This window comes from Myxocyprinus asiaticus, chromosome 8 (genome assembly GCF_019703515.2).
Source record: "Myxocyprinus asiaticus isolate MX2 ecotype Aquarium Trade chromosome 8, UBuf_Myxa_2, whole genome shotgun sequence".
Lineage (NCBI taxonomy): Eukaryota > Metazoa > Chordata > Actinopteri > Cypriniformes > Catostomidae > Myxocyprinus > Myxocyprinus asiaticus.
The window spans coordinates 10,019,999-10,041,188 of record NC_059351.1 but is presented as its reverse complement, the minus strand read 5'-3'; the positions used below and the strand labels follow the sequence as shown (position 1 = coordinate 10,041,188).

Genomic DNA, 21,190 nt, shown 5'->3' with positions numbered 1-21,190 from the left:
TGTGTCCAGGTGTCTCTAGGAGAATTGGTGCTGTTTTGAAGGCAAAGTTGGTCATACCCAATATTGATTTAGCTTTTTTTATGTTTACTAGACTTTGGATGATGTTAATTGAAAAATTAAAACAAATTATGGCAGCATTTTTGAAGAAATCCTCACTATGCAACATTTTTCACAAGTGCCTAAAACTTTTGCACAGTACTGTATATGATAAAGATTAAAAATATAACAGGTTAAATGAATGTTAACATTTATATACTAGTTAATACTCATGAATAAAGCACTTTGACAAGGCATTACTCAAGATTATATTCAAATGACAGCATTAGTTAAGGTTCTCAAAATTCTGTTTCAAAAAAGTAGCCTGCTGTGGCAGTACCATCGTACAGTGATGGTACCAGATGATAGTATTAACATGGTACAACCTGCAGTACCGTATTCATGCACCATGGAATATACAGTCAAAGTCAGAAGTTTACATACACTTAGTTGAAGTCATTAAAACAAATTTTTTAACCACTGCACAGATTTCATATAGCAAACTATAGTTTTGGCGAGTCGTTTAGGACATCTACTTTGTGCGTGACACGAGTGATTTTTCCAACAATTGTTCACAGACAGATTGTTTCACTTTTAATTGACTATATCACAATTCCAGTGGGTCAGAAGTTAACTGTGCCTTTAAGCAGCTTGGAAAATTCCAGAAAATGATGTCAAGCCTTTAGGCAATCAGCCAATTAGCTTATGATAGGCTAATTGGCTAATTGGAGTCAATTGGAGGTGTACCTGTGGATGTATTTTAAGGCCTACCTTCATTAGCAGCTACTAGTTAGTTTGTAACTAAGTCAGTGCTTAATTTTGGTTGCACCACCTGTTCTTAAGGCAAGACTTAGCTAGTAGGTCGTACGCTCTCCGTAAAGTGATGCGTAGTCACATAATATGCCGTTTACCTTAACTGATCCAATAAACAGCCTTCAAATTTGACACAGAAGTGTTAAAAAGCCATGAATTTTAGTTTGATCTTGTTACGGTTGTTCAAACCTTGTTTGCTCACATAACTGTAAGCTGTAATAAATTATATCCCCATTAAAATATAATACGTAACAAAACAAGATTTCATTAATGATATATTTAGCCTATATAAATAACAATATTTAATAACTGTATCTAAAATGAATAAGGGGCAATAAATAAGTACTAATACAACAGGCTGAAAAAATAGACATTTATTAATTTGAATATCTATTTCGTATATATGTTGAAGCTTGACACCAGGTGGAGTACAAAGGAAAGGTCGGTTTCATGCTGAAGAAGTACGTTTTTTACATAATGTTTTCTCCCGTAAATGTAAACGAGTGTAAATGCCAACATCATCATATATGTCGAAAGGACTGAAGCCTGTCAACCAAAACATGAGCTCATTGATGTCATTAAATGAGTCTGCTTTTTTATTCCATCCACTCCAAGTCAGAGGCTTCCGTAAATATTTAGTTTATACGTAGGGTTAGGTCCTACCTAAATTTAATGGTGCAACGCTCACATATTTAGTAGTGCATAAATTGTGACTCAGTGCCCATTTACGCCACAACTAGGCAAGTTGTAACATACGTACATTATAGCTCCAAACTCTGAAGCTCCAAAATGCACATAAAGGCAGTATAAAAGTAATCCATACAACTCCAGTGGTTAAATCCATGTCTTCAGAAGTGACATAATAGGAGTGGGTAAAACAGATACATATTTAAGTCATTTTTTTACTATAAATCTCCACTTTCACATTCTTTTTTATTTTTTTTTCTTGCACTCTTCATAATATTCACAATAAACTAGAGAGTAGACACAGATTTTTTTGTATCCTAATTCAACAATAGTCCAATAGATGTCTGGCCTTCCCACTGGGATAAAGTGAACTACTTATAATGCTGTGGCTATAGAGGAGAGGAACTTGAGTTAACCAGCATGGACAGAGTAAAACATAGACAGAGTTAATAAGGGTGCAGTGCACTCTGCAGGTAGAGGTAATCTGTGATCTTACAGATCCTCCATGATCCACTATCACTCTATCCAGATGACCTGATGCCCCCCGCACTCTGTTTCAATTTGTGAGGGACAAGAAGAGAGAGACACACTGGAAAAGAAGAGAATGGGGATGAAAGACGTCTGTGCCTGAAGAGAGAAAGAAAAACTACACAAATACTTTTTTAAACTTCTGGTATACTCTGATTGAGCTGAATGTAGATTTGCCTAGATGTGGGTCTTAAAAAATTCTCTGAGCAAATTCTTAAAGCAATAGTTTTCAGTTAATTTCCATCTTTCGCCCTCTCTACATCTTTCTCTGTGCTGCTGTGCTGTCTCCAATAGAACGTTTTAAGATCTAAATGGACTTCTGTCAAAAAGGAATGGAGGAAATATATATATATATATATATATATATATATATATATATATATATATATATATATATTTTTTATTTTTTTATTTTTTTTACAGAGTTCATACTGTAACTCTAATACTGTAAATTTCAGAACTCAAAACTTCTTTTAAAGTCCAAAAAGGATTGAAACTTAAGCCACGCTCTCATTACAAGTCCATTGTGTACATAAAAATGCATGATAAGATGTGATTGGCTGGAGCAGTTCACTGTTGTCACTGCATCGCTCACTCTACAAGATTAAGTGCAGTAGCAGTTTTAACTACCACGCAAACCACACAATTGCGTGGGGCCCCGGACGTCAGAGGGGCCCTGGCAGGGGAAAGCTCCACAAAAAACATTTGAGGGGCGACATGTTGTTCGGGGTACACACGCAAATATGCTGTTGTCAGTGCTCTCAGAACAGTTCACGTTAGAGGTCCGCTGGGTTCGGGTCAGTTTTTCAAGTAGGAGTTCGATTTGTAATTTATGAAAAATATCCAGTCCTTCCAAACTTGTTTTGCCCACTCGCTCTCACTCACAGATGCGCATGAACAATGTTTTTTTTTTTTCCTTCTGCTCTAGTGTGTTGAGGGAACGCCGTGCCTTGTATGTTTACTGTTACTGTTACAAATGTTGCCTATGATGCGTACATAAAATACAGCCTTTTGCAACATGGTGAACAATACACTACAGCGTAACAATATGAGCTCCAGGTGAAAGTAAAGTAAATAAGACTAAATACTATTAAATTAAATACTAGTAAATACTAGTAAATATATTACTATTGTATACAACAAATCCTTAAAGTAATAATATAATACTGTATCATATTATAATGACAAACTGGACAACAATAAAAAAAAATTGGGGTTAAAATAATATTAAAGAACAACTGAATTGCAAAATGTTAGTGAGTGAAGTAGTAGGTTTTGCACACCCTGTTCATTAAAAAAGCAAAAAAAAAAGTGTTTTGTAAAAAGATATGTAGGTAAACATTGCTTTTTTATCACTGTATTGTGGAAAAACTGGAAGACATGCACTAATCATTTTCAACTAGATTTTTATTTCATTAAACATTTTGAATGTACTTGGCTGCAACGGCTGACAGGATGAATTTATAATTATGTTTTAAAATAAATTTTATGTACTTTTTTAAGCAGAAATTTTCAAAATGGGGCCCCGGGTTGGTCGGTTGCTTGGGGCTTCAGAAATCGTATACCTGCCCCTGATTAATTGGCAATAATTTCATTGTAGAGAGCGCCGATTTGGCAGCGATACAGGGGTTTTGTTGCAGACCTCAGACAGCAAAATCTGACAAAAGTCATGACTTGCCTTTTTTATTATTTTAATATGTATACTGAAGTTCACTTATAATACTAGTAAAGTTTTTTGCACAAAAACAGACATATCTTTGTAAAACATGATCATTTTCCACCCTCTGTCAAAAACACTTGGTTTTGGTGCTGCTTCTCCTTTAAGACTTGACAGTAAACGGCCACTGTTGTGATTGGCTCTTGCCATCTCACCGCTACTGGGAGGGCTAGGGAAGTGATAAGGTAAAGTAGGTGTTGATATGTTGTGGAGGCGGTCAGATGCTAATTTCTACCACAGTATAACATCACAATATGGGGGAAAGTGAATGAGTCGTTTTGGCTTGGTTTCAACAAATGCTTTATGCTGTGAGGAGGAAGTTTTGAGTTCTGAAACTTAAAGTTTGTTTTTACAGTACAATGACCTCTTAAATGTCAAAAGATTAAGGAAAATTGTATTCATGTCATGACCCCTTTAAAAGTATGCTTATTTAAATATACTAGTTCCAAGGATTAGTACTTGACATACACATGGAAATCCACATCAGCAATCTCTAGAAAATTAAATAAAATGCCCTATCTTGTAATCTCAAATGACTGTGATATACATAAAGTGATTTGACTGGAGTGCTTTTGTGTGTGTGTACCAATGAACACTTTCAGCAGCTATATCCTGTGTCAGTCTGGGATGAGTGCATTCGCCAGTTCCCTGGGGCTGGTTGCACCAGCTATACGCATGTTACAATTTAGCCTAGTTGTGGCGTAAATGGGCACTAAGTCACTAAGAGCTGTAATGATGAGTCAACGGAGTTGAGATCCATGTGCAGCTTTAATAACAATAAACGTAGTAATACAGATAGGCAAGGGTCAATCACCAGTAACAGTAATATCCAAGGTAATCCAGAGAGGTTGTCAATAAACAGGCAAGAGGTCAGGGCAGGTGGCAGACAATCACAGGTTATATCCAGGTAAACAAGGCAGTAATAGGCAGGCAGCAACGGGTCAAAACAGGGTAAACAGTCCAGGATCATACACAGGAAATACAATAAACTCAGAGAAAGCTCAGAAATGTCAGCCAGGGCAAAACAAGACTTCGCAATGATAGCAAGTGAGACTTAAATAGCTGAGTAGATGAGGAACAGGTGAGCAGGTAATCAGTGCCAGGTACAGGGATTATGGGAAATGGAGTTCAGAGTGTAAAAGTCAATATTCAGGTGATGGAGCCCTCAGGTGGTGAGTGGGAGGAACTACAGAGGCAGGATTCGTGACAGATCCCCCCCCCACAGCGGCTCCTGAAGCGAGAAGGCTAGCGATGCCGGGGTCTTCCACGGGATCGAGGGGCCGGTCTAAGCGGGTGAGTCCTATGAAACTCTGCAATGAGTGTGGGGTCAAGAATATCTTCAGAACTGACCCAGGACCGTTCCTCCACACTGTACCCCTCCCAGTCGAGGAGGTATTGCAGTGTCCAGCCCCGGCACCTGGAATCCAAGAGATCTCGTACCCGATATGCCTCCTCGCCATCCACGATGATGGGTGGGGGGCCCTGGTCCCCAGTCTCCTCCTCCCCTCTTGGCCGAACAGCGGGCTTGAGCAATGAGACATGGAAAGTGGGAGAGATGCGGTAGGTGGGAGGCAAGGCAAAGCGGTATGATACAGGAGTTATTTGTCTAAGCACTTTGAAAGGACCAACGTACCTGGGACTGAGTTTTTTGCAGGGTAGATGAAGTCTGAGATCATGGGTGGAAAGCCAGACCCATTGACTGGGGTTGTATTCAGGATTGGGACGACGATGACGATTGGCTTGTTCCTCTTGTCTCCTGACAGCCCGTTGAAGATGGACATGAGCTTGATCCCAGTTGGCCTCGCTTCTGAGGAGCCAGTCGTTGACAGCAAGAAGGTCTGTGGGCTCCCCTTACCAAGGAAACAGGGGAGGCTGAAACCCAAGAACACACTGGAAGGGAGTCATGCCAGTTGATGGTTTGCGGAGGGAATTCTGGGCATATTCAGCCCAAAGTAGATAGCGGCTCCAGTCAGATTGGTTCTGACTGCAGTAGGTTCTGAGGAAGTGGGTCAACTCTTGATTCATGCGTTTCGTCTGGCCATTGGATTGTGGATGGTTCCCAGAGGTTAGGCTGACATTAATGTTGAGTTGTCAAAAGAAAGCTGTCCATAGGTGGGAGGTGAACTGAGGCCCTTGGACTGAAACTATGTCTTTAGGTAGGCCATAAAATCTGAATACATAATTACATAGATGCTCAGCGGTTTCAAAGACAGTAGGTAACCTGGGTAGCGGAATTAAGCAGCAAGCCTTGGAGGAGCGCTCTACTACCATGAGAATGGTAGTGTGCCCTGAGAGAGAGGAAGATCCATGACGAAGTCTATGGCGATATGAGACCAAGGACATTGAGGTATGGGTAGAGGCTGCAGTAACCCAGCTGGGACTTGTCAAGATGACTTGTTGATGTTGCATATGGAACAGTTCTGGACCTCACGGATGGTGTCTGCCTGCAATGTGGACCACCAGAACCGGTTGCGTACCAACTGGAGAGTAGCAGTGATGCCCGGATGACCAGAGCTGAGCGAAGAGTGGACCCTCTGGATAACCTTCTCACGAAGTAGGACTGGAACATATGTTTTGTCAGGTGGACAATCGGGAGGCAGTGGATCGTTGGAATGAGCATTAGTTATCTGTCATGATGTCCCATCGTACCGGAGCGATGATCAGTGTGGGTGGTAAGATGGGTTCTTCAGTAGGAGTTTGAAGCGAGTATTCAAACTGGCGTGAGAGGGCGTCGGCCTTGACATCTTAGAGCCTAGACGATATATGACTGTGAAGTTGAAGTGAGTAAAGAACAACGCCCATCTTGCTTGTCTTGGGTTGAGTCTCTTGGCTGTGTGTAAGTACTCTAGGTTCCGATGATCCATTAGGATGAGAAAAGGGTGTCTGGCTCCCTCCAACCAATGAAGCCACTCATCGAGTGCTGCTTTCATGGCTAGTAGTTCTCGGTTCCCGACATCATAGTTCTGTTCAGCGGAGCAGAGTTTGCGTGAGTAAAAGGCACAGGGGAAGAGTTTGAGGTGTACCGTACCGCTGAGAGAGGATGGCTCCGATACCAGTGTTAGATGCATCTACTTCGACAATGAATGGGCAATCAGGATCTGGATGGTGAAGAATGGGAGCAGTGGTGAAACGAGCTTTGAGATCTTTGAAGGATTGGAGAGCATCTGGAGACTTGGTACCGGTTGCGTACCAACTGGAGAGTAGCAGTGATGCCCGGATGACCAGAGCTGAGCGAAGAGTGGACCCTCTGGATAACCTTCTCACGAAGTAGGACTGGAACATATGTTTTGTCAGGTGGACAATCGGGAGGCAGAGCCGTGAGCTTTTCTTCTTAAGCATAGACGTCAAAGGCACGGCCACAGTACTGAAACCTCTTATGAAGCACCTGTATAAATTGGCTAAACCCAGGAAACGTTGCAATTCTTTTAACATGGTAGGTTGTGGCCATTTCAAAACTGCTCTCACCTTGTTATCATCCATTGCAACACACTCTGGGCTGATGACATATCCCAGAAATGACACTGAGGTCTGATGGAACTCACATTTCTCAGCCTTGGCGTACAGTTGATGGGCGATAAGGTGTTGTAGAACAGCCCAGACATGTTTGACATGCTCCTCGTAAGAGTTATATTAGGATGTCGATGTATACGATTACCCCTTGATTCAGTAGATCATGGAAGACATCATTAAATGCCTGGAACACTGAAAGACTGTTGGCTAATCCGAAAGGCATGACCCTGTGTTCATAGTGGCCTGTGCTGGTTGAGAAAGCTGTCTTCCACTCGTCCACCTCACGAATACAGATGAGATTGTAAGCACTGCGAAGATAGAGTTTGGTGAAATACTTGGCAGTGCGGAGTTGTTCAAGGGCAGCTGGAACCAATGGCAGATGGTAACGAAACTTTACAGTGATTTCATTGAGACCATGATAATCAGTGCATGGGCGAAGCCCTCTTTTTTTACTCATGAAGAATCCGGCTGATGTAGGTGAAGTTGAGGGTCTAATAAATCCCTTGGCTAGTTCCTCCTCAATGTATGACTTCATGGCCTCGGACTCAGGTTTAGACAAGGGGAAGATTCTGCCTCGTGGAGGTGAGGAACCAGGTAGTAGTTCTATGGCACAATCACTGGAGCGATGAGGTAGTTGCGAGGCTTTGCTGAAGGCTTCAACTAAGTCAGAATACTAGCGGTGCTGACCTACCATTCTTTCAAGTAAGGCGGGTCTGAATAATTCACTTATTTAAAGGATAGTTCACAGAAAAATTTTAATTTTAATTATCTTATCGTATACTCACCCTCATGTTATCCCAGATATGTATGACTTTCTTTCTTCTGCAGAACACAAATGAAGATTTTTAGAAGAATATTTCAGCTCTGAAGGTCCTAACAATGCAAGTGTAAGGTGAAGGTCCAAAAAGGACATAAAGACAGCATAAAAGTAATCCATTTGACTCCAGTGATTAAAGGGATAATTCACCCAAAAATGAAAATTCTCTCATCATTTGCTCACCCTCATGCCATCCCAGATGTGTAAGACTTTCTTTCATCTGCTGAATACAAACAGAGATTTTCTCAGCTCTGTAGGTCCATACAATGTAAGTGAATGGGTGCCAAAATGTTGAAGCTCTAAAATCCACATAAGGGCAACATAAAAGTACTCCAGATGACTCCAGTGGTTAAATCAATGTCTTCTGAAGTGATATGATCCAAATAGGGGCACTTGACAGTTCAACAATGCAGAATCCTTCATATTGAGACTCAGGGTGTTTCTCAATTCTAAGAACGCAGAGAACAGACTTGCGTTCTTATGAAGACTTGTCTTGCCAAGCTACCTTGGAAGAACTAACTCGGAAGGACAGGAGGATGCAGAACGCATCTATTGCGAGCTTTGAGATGTGCTGTGATTTTCCTGTTGGGCAATTAACCGTCACAGCACATTTGAATCCAGTGGGAGAACTACTGGCATTATCACACCAGTGACAGCATTAATATCATCACACCAGCAAGGTTTTGCAGCACTAGTGACACGTTAAAAAAATAAAGTCTGTAAACACTTGTTTTCTCCATGTGTTTATTAATATATATAAAATTATCCTTGAAATCAAGGACACATCCGGGTAATTTCCTGCATCCTCGGTATTTGCGTTCTTGAGGATTGGAATCGAACTTCGGCAGTGGATGATGAAGTAGATCAAGTCCACAAGAATGTAAGAACACAAAAGAACTCATGTTGAGAAACAGCCCATGTCAATCTCCACTTCAGTTTCACGTCTTCTGTTTTTGGTGATTCACAGTCTTAATGCATATTGCCCCCTACTGGGCAGATAGGAGAATTTATGATAAAAATGACTTAAATATTGATCTGTTTCTCACAAACACCTATCATATCACTTCAGAAGATATGGATTTAACCACTGGATATTATGGCTTACTTTGATAGGCTACTGCCTTTATGTGCATTTTGGAGCTTCAAAGTTCTGGTCACCATTTACTTGCATTGTGAGGACCAACATAGCTGAAATATTCTTTTAAAAGCCTTTGTATTTAGTAGAAGAAAAAAAAAAGTCATACATATCTGGTATGTGGGATGTAAATTATGTAATGGTTGAACTATCACTTTAACTCTTCACTGTGTATTTTAAATTCACAAGCTATTTCAATTGCTCTGTCATGATTCAGGTGTAAATTATTGTCTACCTCAGTCAGCGCTGATCAGGATGGACCAGTCACAGTTGTTTTGTTTTGTTTGTACTACTGGTCCTGGATGTGAATTTTCAATAAAATAAAATAAAAATTAATAATAATAAATAAATAAATAAATAAATAAATAAATAAATAAAAATCATAGAAATTTCGGAGGATTTTCACTTAGGTCATATCAGGTATTCTTTACATTAACAAATTTAAACAAACATGTTTTCTAATCTAGCGCACTAAGAAAAAAGAAAGGTTTGAATGCGGCCCTCGATGTCAACGATCAGAAAAAGAGCATATTGAAATTACTTGTTTTATTATAATATTTACTATACGTCATGTGTTATTAATTTAATGGCTATTAACATTTTGTAGTGCTATTAACATTTTGTAGTGCAAGCATTTATCCAACCCACTGCTAAAGCGAACGTGAGTAGCGCATGGTCACGTGGCACAAGTTGCTTTTCTCGGCGATGGACGGGGTGGACTAATTACAGTCGTCTGTGATTACATGATAGGGCATAAACATTTCTTGAGATTGCAGGGGTGAATGTCTTTTTGTGTCTCATGTGGCAATCCTTGGAATTAATATATTTAGGATAACCTAATTTTTCATGTTTAAATGTCCCCAGAGAGATCAAAATAATAATATGAAGGATTCTGCGTTTTTGAAAACGTAAAGTGCCCCCTTGTGGAAAGCATTTTCAATACCGCATCACTCCGTTAGATGGCAATGGAACTCAACTGAATAGGAATGAGCCCGTCTTGTGACCTTGCTTGCTTTGGTTCACAGCTGTTCTGTTAGCGCGGTGTGTACATTTGCGAAGGTCAGTTATGGTCGTACACTGAGGCAGATTGCATCGATACACGCAATAACTGACGGACAAGAGGAGCATTCATTATTTGACGCCAATCCGGTGAGTAACAAAATAGGCTGTGCATATAGCAACACTTGCCTTTTATATATCTACGCTGTCGTGTCGCGTTTTATCACTTTTCTCCGTTTGTTTGTTGTTTGTTTCACACATCGGTCCGGTGGATCGCAAGTTAAACTCAATGCAGTCTGTTCTCCATACGACCAAGTAATGAACCATAATCACAAATCGTGTAAAAGTGCTGTGTGTGCTCCACTAGCTTGCGTGATGGCCTGTTTAAGAAATGGACTCTAGTACGGAGAATATGTTATTATATACGTTCAACTCAATTCAGTTGTTGTCGATGAACATCATTTACACGTAACGATCATCAAAAACAACACGTGAATTCAAATGAGTCTGCTACGAATACATTTTACAGGTATACCTGATATAGACATTTTGAACGATACACAGCCGATACAATATTCTTATTATAGTTGATATTATGCATATTTTATAACTGAAATAGTACATATTACATATGTAGTAGTAATAATGAATATTAGCCTACATAATAATACTTAAATATTATTTGGTTTTGCCTGTTGGTTTATAAAAAATAAATAAATTTAAAAAATAGATCGGAAATCTCTAAGTATAGCCGGGCAACAAACCATTTTAAAGGAGCACACGGTATTTTTTTACTTATTAAAAAAAGTTTTACTCCTAAAGAAATGAACTGTAATTTTGAAACGTTTGTGTAAAATCATGAACACTCACATAAGATGAAGACTCCAGTCATTTCAGTAGCTTTATAAAAGTTGGATTATTTTACATGGAGAGGGTCCCTTCAAGGGGGCTGCCATGTTAGGATCACGTGACCAGCCATATACTACTTGCTTAATCTCACTAACCACCCTGGGTAGGGTTGAACCAGCTGTTAAAAGCTAAGGTCTTACGTAAGTTGGGACGTAAAGTTCACACTAAGGGCTTAGTAACTAAACTCAACAAAAAAAGAAATGTCCTCTCACTTTCAACCGCTTTTATTTTCAGCAAACTTAACATGTGTAAATATTTGTATGAACATAAAAAGAAATCACGCACAGAACGAGCAGTATGGCTGGTGGCATTGTCATGCTGGAGGGTTATGTAACATTGAGCCTGCAGGAAGGGTACCACATGAGGGAGGAGATTGAGCATTGAGATCGCCTGCCATGACAACAAGCTCAGTCCAATGATGCTGTGACACACCGCCCCAGACCATGATGGACCCTCCACCTCCAAATCGATCCCGCTCCAGAGTACAGGCCTCGGTGTAACGCTCATTCCTTCGATGATAAACGCGAGTCCGACCATCACCCCTGGTGAGACAAAACCGTGACTCATCAGTGAAGAGCACTTTTTGCCAGTCCTGTCTGGTCCAGCGAAGGTGGGTTTGTGCCCATAGGTGATGTTGTTGCCGGTGATGTCTGGTAAGGACCTGCCTTACAACAGGCCTACAAGCCCTCAGTCCAGCCTCTCTCAGCCTATTGCAGACAGTATGAGCACTGATGGAGGGATTGTGCATTCCTGGTGTAACTCGGGCAGTTGTTGTTGCCATCCTGTACCTGTCCTGCGGGTGTGATGTTCGGATGTACCGATCCTGTGCAGGTGTTGTTACATGTGGTCTGCCACTGCGAGGATGATCAGCTGTCCTTCCTGTCTCCCTGTAGCGCTGTCTTAGGCATCTCACAGTACTTACATTGCAATTTATTGCCCTGGCCACATCTGCAGTCCTCATGCCTCCATGCAGCATGCCTAAGGCACGTTCACACAGATGAGCAGGGACCCTGGGCATTTTTCTTTTGGTGTTTTTTGGAGTCAGTAGAAAGGTCTCTTTAGTGTCCTAAGTTTTTATAACTGTGACCTTAATTGCCTACCATCTGTAAGCTATTATTGTCTTAACGACCGTTCCACAGGTGCATGTTCATTAATTGTTTATAGTTCATTGAACAAGCATGGAAAACATTGTTTAAACCCTTTACAATAAAAATCTGTAAAAGTTATTTGGATTTTTACAAAATAATCTTTAAAATACAGTGTCCTGGGACGATTCTTTTTTTTGCTGAGTTTACTAGTTAGTTTGTAACTAAGTCATATATCCTGTATATATTTTGAATGTGTTGAAACTTGACACTGGGCGACACACCCTGAAAACAGCACCTTTAGAACGGTTTCATGCTGAAGAGCTGCTTAAAAGTAAGTTGGCTTTTTTTCGTCGAGTGTAAATGTCAACATCATACTGTATGTCAAACTTGTCATGCAAAACATGAACTCATTGATGTCATAAAATATCAGTCTGCTTTTTTTATTCCAGCTGTTACTTCTGGTTGGATGCTTCCATAAATATTTAGTTTATATGTAGGGTTACAGTCTACCTTTAATTTCAAGTCTAATGGTGCAACACTCCAATATTTAGTAGTGCATAAATTGTGACTTAGTGCCCATTTACGCCACAACTAGGCTAAGTTGTATCTTAAGTATAGCTGGTACAACCGGCCCCTGGACACTTTCACTCATGGGCGAATTAAGACTAGCAAGGGCCACGGGCCAATTTTGTTTTCGTCTACATCCCACCCTACCTGAGGTAAATCATGCAGGTCATGTTTGGACAACTAAGACACAATAAAAAAATGTCATAGTTCAAGTTAAATGTTAGGGTTACCTTACCCTTACAGTACCACATTAACCTTTTAGAATCACTTTGATGTACCACTACAGCTCTAATTTACCCTCACACTGTTTTTGTTGAAGCTATTTTTGATCCGTGACTTTTAAACATGACCCCAAACTTCTAGTTGAAAGCAGAAAGCAATGGAGGGATTGTTAGAAGATGCATTGATTTCATTGCCATGATATTAGTGCAGGATGTTACTATCTGTAATTGAACATTCTGTTGTGCATATTTTAGCCATTAGGTTGGCCATTATTTCCATTCTGCAGAGCAGTATACAAACCACATGAACTTTGAGGTATATTAGCACAGTTGTTTCCTCCAATATTGGATAATGTCACTTCCCTTACAAAAAAGGTACAGTGATGGTGTCAGGTAATACCATGGTACTTTACTATTACAATACAGGGTACCTACACCAATTAATTCCCATGATTTTTTGTGATTACTGGATAAGAATTGTATTTTTTTAATCATTTTATAGAGATTGCACTTAAAAAGAGCAACTAGAAGCATTTAAATGCTTTATAGTCACTCACAATTTTTAAATTCCTAGATATTTTCAGGTTTTCCATGGCAATGGACAGGATTCTATCATAGTACATGTACAAAACAACTATGTCAGTACCTTAGTATCAACCAATATAATGTAATAATGCATTTTATAATATGTTGACCATGGACCACAATCATGTTAGGATGATAACCTACCAAGTAATATCAAAAGTGCTTGTAGCCAATTTTAGCTTCAGGTTGTTGTGACGATACAAACCAATTATGTTGTAACATAAGTAGTTACAAAAGTGGCTTCCTGAATGCCATGCAGCACAAGTTAGATGTCACTTACGATTAAAGACTTACACCATCTATGAAATGTGTTATCATTAAAAAGTGTGGTTTGTTGGTCAAGAGAGTGTGCGTATGTCTTTGTGTGCTGTTAATGATGTTAGTAGGTTAGAAGTATAGTGTGACTGTATGACGTGCATAAAAGCACATGTGGTGAAATGGTTGCATTATGTACACTTTAACAACCGCCTAACCTGCGGGTGTCCATATGGTCCCTGACGTATCAAAACTGTAATCTCAGTCTTTTAAGAGCAGTTTAACACACACATACAGCCAGTAGTGAATTGGTGTTGGAAACACCACTCGTACAATCTCGCAGCATACACACAAAGTAAATCTGTATCTAAAGTCATGGAAGTTGTTGGTAAGATAAGCACATTTTTCTTTCTTTGTTATAAACTTTGTAACTCTTGAATAATTGGTTAAGGTATTGTTTATTGATATTGATTCTTAAACTCTTAATGTGTTTGAAGGACTTAGGATAAAATCATTATTTTGTGATAAGTGAATATTTTTAGATTTGTTTAGTTGTATAGTCACCCAGTGATATGCATTATTTAAAGTAGTAACAATTGTAAGTGCTGACCTGAAAGCAGGTTTGCTTTTGTTCTTTAAGTAAATTAGTCATGGATATTTTCAGATTCCAGACTGATCTCACAGTGAAATCAGACACAGTAGGTCTGTGCTTACCGAAATTTGAAACACTGGTAACTGTTGTTAGGCGTATGGGCACATGTGAGCTCAATTTTTCAGGTGAAATGCCTGAAAGGGGTGGCAAAATCGAGTTGTGAAGCAAGTTGTTTTCAGCTGTAAAGGCTGTAATACAGTAAAGAGGAGTGCATATTTTACAAACTATACCCCCCCCCCCCCCCCAACCCAAAACCAAAACCTAACCATAAGTGGAGTAAAAATGTAAAGTTAGAGAGAAAAATGCTCCCTCCGTATTGTGGTCATCACTGATTATGCAAATGCAATTACTTCCTGGTTTCAACGTGGGATCTGAACTGGGGTCTTCCACACTGTTGACGCGTTGTGCATCCGGTTGTGCCACAGGAGAAGGTAACCTTGTTGGAGTCGATGCAAAAATGTGTGATTGGAGATGGTGTTTGTCCATTAGTTGCCATAATTTGGCCGAAACTAGGGTACCGGAACTCTCAGAAACAACATGCCGACTTTCTGTCTGATCATGTTTCACCAGGCATTAAATCATTTAGCAACAGAAAGCAGCAAAAATCTCAGTGATCTATGCAGCTGAGAGGCAATTAAGTTAAAAGCTAATCAATGACTGTTGGGTTGGTTGATTAATACTTTAAGGCCAAGATAGTCATACCAGGGACCTCTAGACACACAGACCTCTGGTGTAACCAACCAGGACATTCTTTTGAATTGAAATAAAGTCTGCAATGGTATGTAACTGAGACCTTGAGATCAACTGAGCTATTACATGCATGAGCGCCTCTCAGCTCAGAGTGTGATGTGTTTTAACTACTCCTGTCTGATCGGTGCTGCGTGGTGCTCTCAACTTTAAATGGATTAACCGTTTGTTTGCATGCCGTATTTGAAGAGGACAGGACACAGGAAAGAATCAAGTAAAGTGGAATTAGATGGCAAAGCCTAAGTTAGCCCAGAGTCTCAGTTCAGCACGACTGCTCATTGTAAAGGTGCATTCACTCTGACAGCAATTTGCAGCGACTAAACAATCAGTTGCCTTTTTTTTTCCAGTGAGAGCTGCCGATTTTAGCTGACATTGGCGAGCAGAGTTTATCTACATACAATTGAGCAATGACTATATGTGGTGACTACCAATGGTAGTGAAAATGGTGGAACTCGCATGACCATCTCCTGATCTAGTCAGATTCTATTGAGTAAAGCCGCCATTTCACTGTCTCCAACTTTTGCAAACGACTGTCTCATTTTGCCTCCTAGTGAGAATCTGAATCGTGAGGAACTTTAATTGTGCTTGCAATGGATTGTATTTGTTGCAAAGGAGAAGGCACTCTTGAAACGCACTGATAACTATATCATGCCAATTAATAATAATAATAACAATATAATTATATTGTAATTATATTATTAAATTAGTGATTAAAGAGTACAAATTAATAGATATAGTTTAATTATGAAGGTTTTGCATCTACAGAAATAAATGACATATAGCCCTACACATTTAATCACACATTTAATTACAAATTCCTTTTGTTGTATACTTGCACCATAAATGATCTTTTCCGTCTTCTACATTCATAACCGGCCAATCTGCTGAAGGCAGGCAATTAGAATAAAGTTTTAAGACAAATACCACTGGTAATTCTCACTTTGCGCTCATAGTTTTAAAAGAATGCATCACATCCGATTGGGCGGTTGCATACAGTATACTCGAGTTGAAATATTTTAATGCATCCAGAGCTAAAATACGAAGAAAAAATTCTACATTCACAAATTGTCAGAACTCCATGCATTTCCAGTGGAAATGAATGACTTCCGGACTGTCGTCTGTGGTATCCAGTGAAAAGATGGCTTAAATACTGCCATGTTGTCACTGTCTATTACCTTCAGATATGATGTTTGCAATTCCCCACTAAGTGGCAGTCGAAGCGAACTTGCAATTAGTTTGTGAAACATTGTGTTCGTTGTTTTGATTGTAATACATCACTTCCATTCGGATGGTCGCATACTATCTAGTCACGCAAGTTGAAATAATTTAACAGCAACTTTTTTATTTGCAAAAAAAAGGCATTAATATGAATTTTTGTGAGGATATGCCTGGTAGGGTTCATGAGAGATCCTAATGTGACAGCTTGTTTGTTTTAGCATGTTCCATGGGCAGCAGCACTAGCAGTCTGTACAGTGCCCTGGCTAAGACTGTCAGCAGCCCTGCTCTCCCTCATCCCCATGAATCCGGATACAATCCGGATAATTACCTGGATCTAGATCAGGACCCGGTGGATGCTTTGGAGCTGTTGCAAGAATGCAAAGAGGTTCTGAAAAACCGGCCAGCCCGGCTGCACAGAGCTTTTGTTCAGACTGAGCATGAAGACTCCGGGCAGACGGCAATCAGAGTAATGCAGTGGAATGTTCTAGCACAAGGTATAAACCTGACTCTGTATACATCACTAACCCTAACCTAAAAAACCTACATATGACTCATGCTTAAATGAATAGTTCACCTTAAAATAAAAATTCTGTTGTAATTCACTCACCCTTATATCTTTCCAAACCAGTATGACCTGCTTTCTTATGCCAAAAAAGAAAGCTTTTTAATGAGTATCCCAGTAGGTCTGTTCAACACAATAGAGCGCAACAGTGCCTGCCCAATTTTCTTTTTAGCTGTCTTGGCTCTGGAAGTATATTTCCAGTTATTTTTTTCCATAGAGATTACATAAAATCCTTCATTAAAGAATTCTAAGCCATGAACCAAACCAACCAGCTCTGAGGTGAATCACAGCATAAACTTTGATATGAAGCAAAAAAGTACAGTATTTGAAAATCTGACAATAAGGCAAAGGTACAAGCCTGTGTGCTTTACGTCTTTCATGAGGGCATTAATTGCAATCCCATGAAGCATTGTGACTGATGTTATCAAATTCAAAATGATGTAAAAACAAAAAAAATAAAAAATTGATTTGAAGTTGTTAATTACTTATTGAAATTAAGTATTGAAAAAAATATATTGTAATTATGTTGCAAAATATTCAGATATATACAAATATAGACGTAGTTTGAGAGTGTAGGGAGACTGACTCAATTGCGTCATTCATAGTGCGTCATGAAAGTGGGAGGTTCAGGCTCTTTTGCCATGTTTTTTTTTTTTTTTTACCTTGACTCTCTTGATTGGTGGGTATTTGCTCCTCAACAATATGGGTAGTGTAGTCTTTAATCAGGAATTCCACTATTACATGCCGTTTTTACAAATTTGAAATAACATGGAATGAAGGCTTCAGCAGAAGCATATACCATCGATTTACAACCTCGGAGCTCACAGTAAGTCTTTCTTTAAAGGTTCGTTAAATCGTTAAAAATCAATTAGTCTATGGAGAAAATTACATTCTCCATAGACTGGTTTTACCTCCGGAACCAGACTGTTGTGCTCTATTGCAGTTGATTGTGACTAACCTCAAAGCTTAAAGGGATAGTTCACCCAAAAATTTTAATTCTCTCAGCATTTACTCACCCTCATGCCATCCCAGATGTGTATGACTTTCTTTCTTTAGCAGAACACAAACAAAGATTTTTAGAAGAATATCTCAGCTCTGTAGGTCCATACAATGCAAGTGAATGGTGACCAGACCTTTGTAGCTCCAAAAAATCACAAAGGAAACAGAAGTAATCCATAAGTCTGATGCGATATAATAGGTGTGGTTGAGAAACAGATACAAATGTAAGTCCTTTTTTCTAAATCTCAATTTTCACTTTTACATCTGAAAGTCACATGTGGTGCCTGTTAAGTTTCACTTTCATATTTAAAAGTTAAAGTGGAGATTTAGAGTAAAAAAGGGACTTAAATATTGTCCTGTTTCTCACCCACACCTATTATATTGCTTCTGAAGATACTGATTTAACCACTGGAGTCATATGGATTACTTTTTTGTTTCCTTTATGTGATTTCTGGAGCTACAAAGGTCTGATCACTATTCACTTGCATTGTATGGACCTACAGAGCTGAGATATTTTTCTAAACATCTTTGTTTGTGTTCTGCTGAAGAAAGAAACATCTGGGATCGCATGAGGGTGAGTAAATGATAAGAGAATTTTAATTTTTGGGTGAACTATCCCTTTAAGTAATTTTTCAATGAAAAATCTTGACCTCTGTTGCGCGTTAATGAGTTCATGAGAGAAGCTCACTCACAGTGCCATGCATGTTCACGCAAGGACTTGCATTGTTTTTGGCGCTAAACAATACAAGTTTTCCCGTGAACATTCGAGCCACTGTGAATGAGCTTCTCTCATAGATCTTCATAACTAGTAACAGACCCTTTTTTACAGCCAAGCACCAAATTGTTTTTATAAAGTTCAAGATGTTCAGCATTGCTTCAATTAGGACAAATTATGGAAATAATGATAGATTATATAAAACCTTCTCCAACTTCTCACCATACCTCCATCTGTCTCTTTGCAGCATTAGGTGAAGGCATGGACAGTTTTGTGCAGTGTCCCATGGATGCTCTGAACTGGGCTGAAAGGAAGTATTTGATCCTGGAGGAGATCCTAACGTACAGACCTGACATCCTGTGCCTACAGGAAGTTGATCACTACTTTGACATGTTTCAGCCTGTTCTGGCTAGTTTGGGTTACCAGAGCAGCTTTTGCCCAAAACCATGGTCCCCCTGTCTGGATGTCGAGAACAACAATGGCCCTGATGGCTGCGCTCTGTTCTTCAACCGCAAACGCTTCCAATTAATAAACACAACGCACCTACGATTGTCTGCTATGATGCTAAAGACCAATCAGGTTGCAGTCATCACTACACTGCATTGCAGAGCAACAGGACGGGCGTTCTGTGTTGCATCAACGCATCTGAAGGCACGGAGTGGTTGGGAGGTTCTACGCAGTGCACAAGGTTCAGATCTGTTGCGGAACTTGCAGAACATTGCACAGAGATTAGAGACAGAGAAAAATGCAGAGACTGACCTTCCACTGATTGTATGTGGCGATTTTAATGCTGAGCCATCGGAGGACGTCTATAGAAATTTTGCAACATCTAGTCTTGGACTGGACAGTGCATACAAGCGTCTGAGTATGGATGGAAAAACTGAGCCGCCTTACACAACATGGAAGATCCGTCCTAGTGGGGAGAGTTGCCACACACTGGATTATGTGTGGTATTCACATAGAGCGTTTAATGTAAATGCGGTACTGGACTTTCCTACAGCCGAACAAATTGGCCCAAACAGGCTGCCTTCCTATAACTACCCCTCAGATCACCTCTCGCTTGTCTGTGACTTTAACTTCAAAGATCTACCACTTGCTTCCCAATAACCAGAGGTGTACTGGTAATCTCGTAAAACAAGTTAAGACTTGTGTTGGCACAAGATTTCTAAATACTCTTTTTGTTGTTTCATGAATAATCAGTGATTCAGTTTGGACATCCTCGAAGGAATGTTCTGGATGCAATAGAAGTTACAGCATCTGTGGTCTGCTGTTCCACAGAAAACCTTTTTCATTCATTTCTAAGTTTGTAAGATCAAACAAAAACCACTTTTAAAGTAATGCACTATGGGGGCAAGGTACTGCACTAGACTGAATGTTAAAATAGACATACAGTTTTGAAAGTATAACCACAGGACTGAAACATTGTAGGTTTTAACATGACTCAAGTTTGCAGGTTAGGGTTAACCCTAACCAGAACGTCTATGCCCCTAGATTTCTGTTGAGGGTGCATTACTGTAAACATGAATTTTTCTTTTTTTTTTTTCAAATTAATTTCTAGGGCTATGGAATGATGTTTGACACTTAAGTTGTTTTATTAAATGTACTGCAGTTGATGTGCATAGGTCTACAAGCAAAAATTATCAATTTTTATTCCTAAAAATTACTCCCAAGAAATTCACTTACTCCAGATATTGCTTGTTCGAAATATGCCAACTTGTACATAATAATATAGGTGTTTCTGTTATTTCCAGACTGTTAAAAAAAAAATAAAGTACTTTTGAGAAGGTGTCATGATCTGAAAACAGGTATTTAAGTAAAGATTGTGTCTGTCTGTCATGCACTCAGACAGAAGGTTTTTATTTCTTTAAACAATGATGCATTACTAATTAATTTATGAATCTTTTCCTATGTTCACAATACTCAATTGTTATTTCATGGCTAGTTTAACCAGAGTCTAAATTATCAATAATTACAGGTTGTTAATATGGATGCCAAGAACTAAATATCTGTCTCCTGAGCTTCTCATTTTGAATAAAGTCCTCCATTATCCACTTCAAGAAGGCTAACAATAATAAATGCAATCACTAACCCTAGCTTATACATAGACCCACCAGTCCTCGCTTTATTACACTCACTGTGTAGGCCTTCCTACAGCCCAAGAAGTGCCCTGCTCTAACAAACTTGCTTAAAAGTTTTAGGATTGTGCACCCCTGCTATTGAGATTCTTCAAAACTGCCATTATGCTTTGAAGTATAAAACACATTCTAAGAGCTAGCCCACTATTCCAATACACATTGAAAATATTATATTATAGTTTAATCATAGAGTATAACATACTTAATGACTATTAGAAAGCTACTACAGTATAAGAAAGCGTTGAAATGATTTTGTGGTGCTGTCTTACTGTAAAGAAAAAGAAGACCCACATAA

At 39.3% G+C, this 21,190-nt stretch overlaps 1 protein-coding gene across 2 annotated transcripts; it reads left to right on the top strand.

Annotated features, from left to right (window-relative positions):
* The first annotated feature begins 10,232 nt into the window (after window positions 1-10,232).
* Window positions 10,233-20,804, top strand: LOC127445407 (nocturnin-like). 2 transcript variants are annotated; one of them, XM_051705459.1, is made up of 3 exons: window positions 10,233-10,392; window positions 16,703-16,978; window positions 19,008-20,804. In XM_051705459.1, exons 2-3 carry the CDS (start codon window positions 16,711-16,713, stop codon window positions 19,865-19,867), a joined length of 1,128 nt encoding a protein of 375 aa, XP_051561419.1. In that variant the 5' UTR covers window positions 10,233-10,392; window positions 16,703-16,710; the 3' UTR covers window positions 19,868-20,804. The 2 variants fall into 2 exon arrangements, with proteins under 2 accessions (XP_051561419.1, XP_051561418.1); XM_051705458.1 differs by lacking the exon at window positions 10,233-10,392 and adding an exon at window positions 10,441-14,255.
* The last annotated feature ends 386 nt before the right edge of the window (window positions 20,805-21,190 follow it).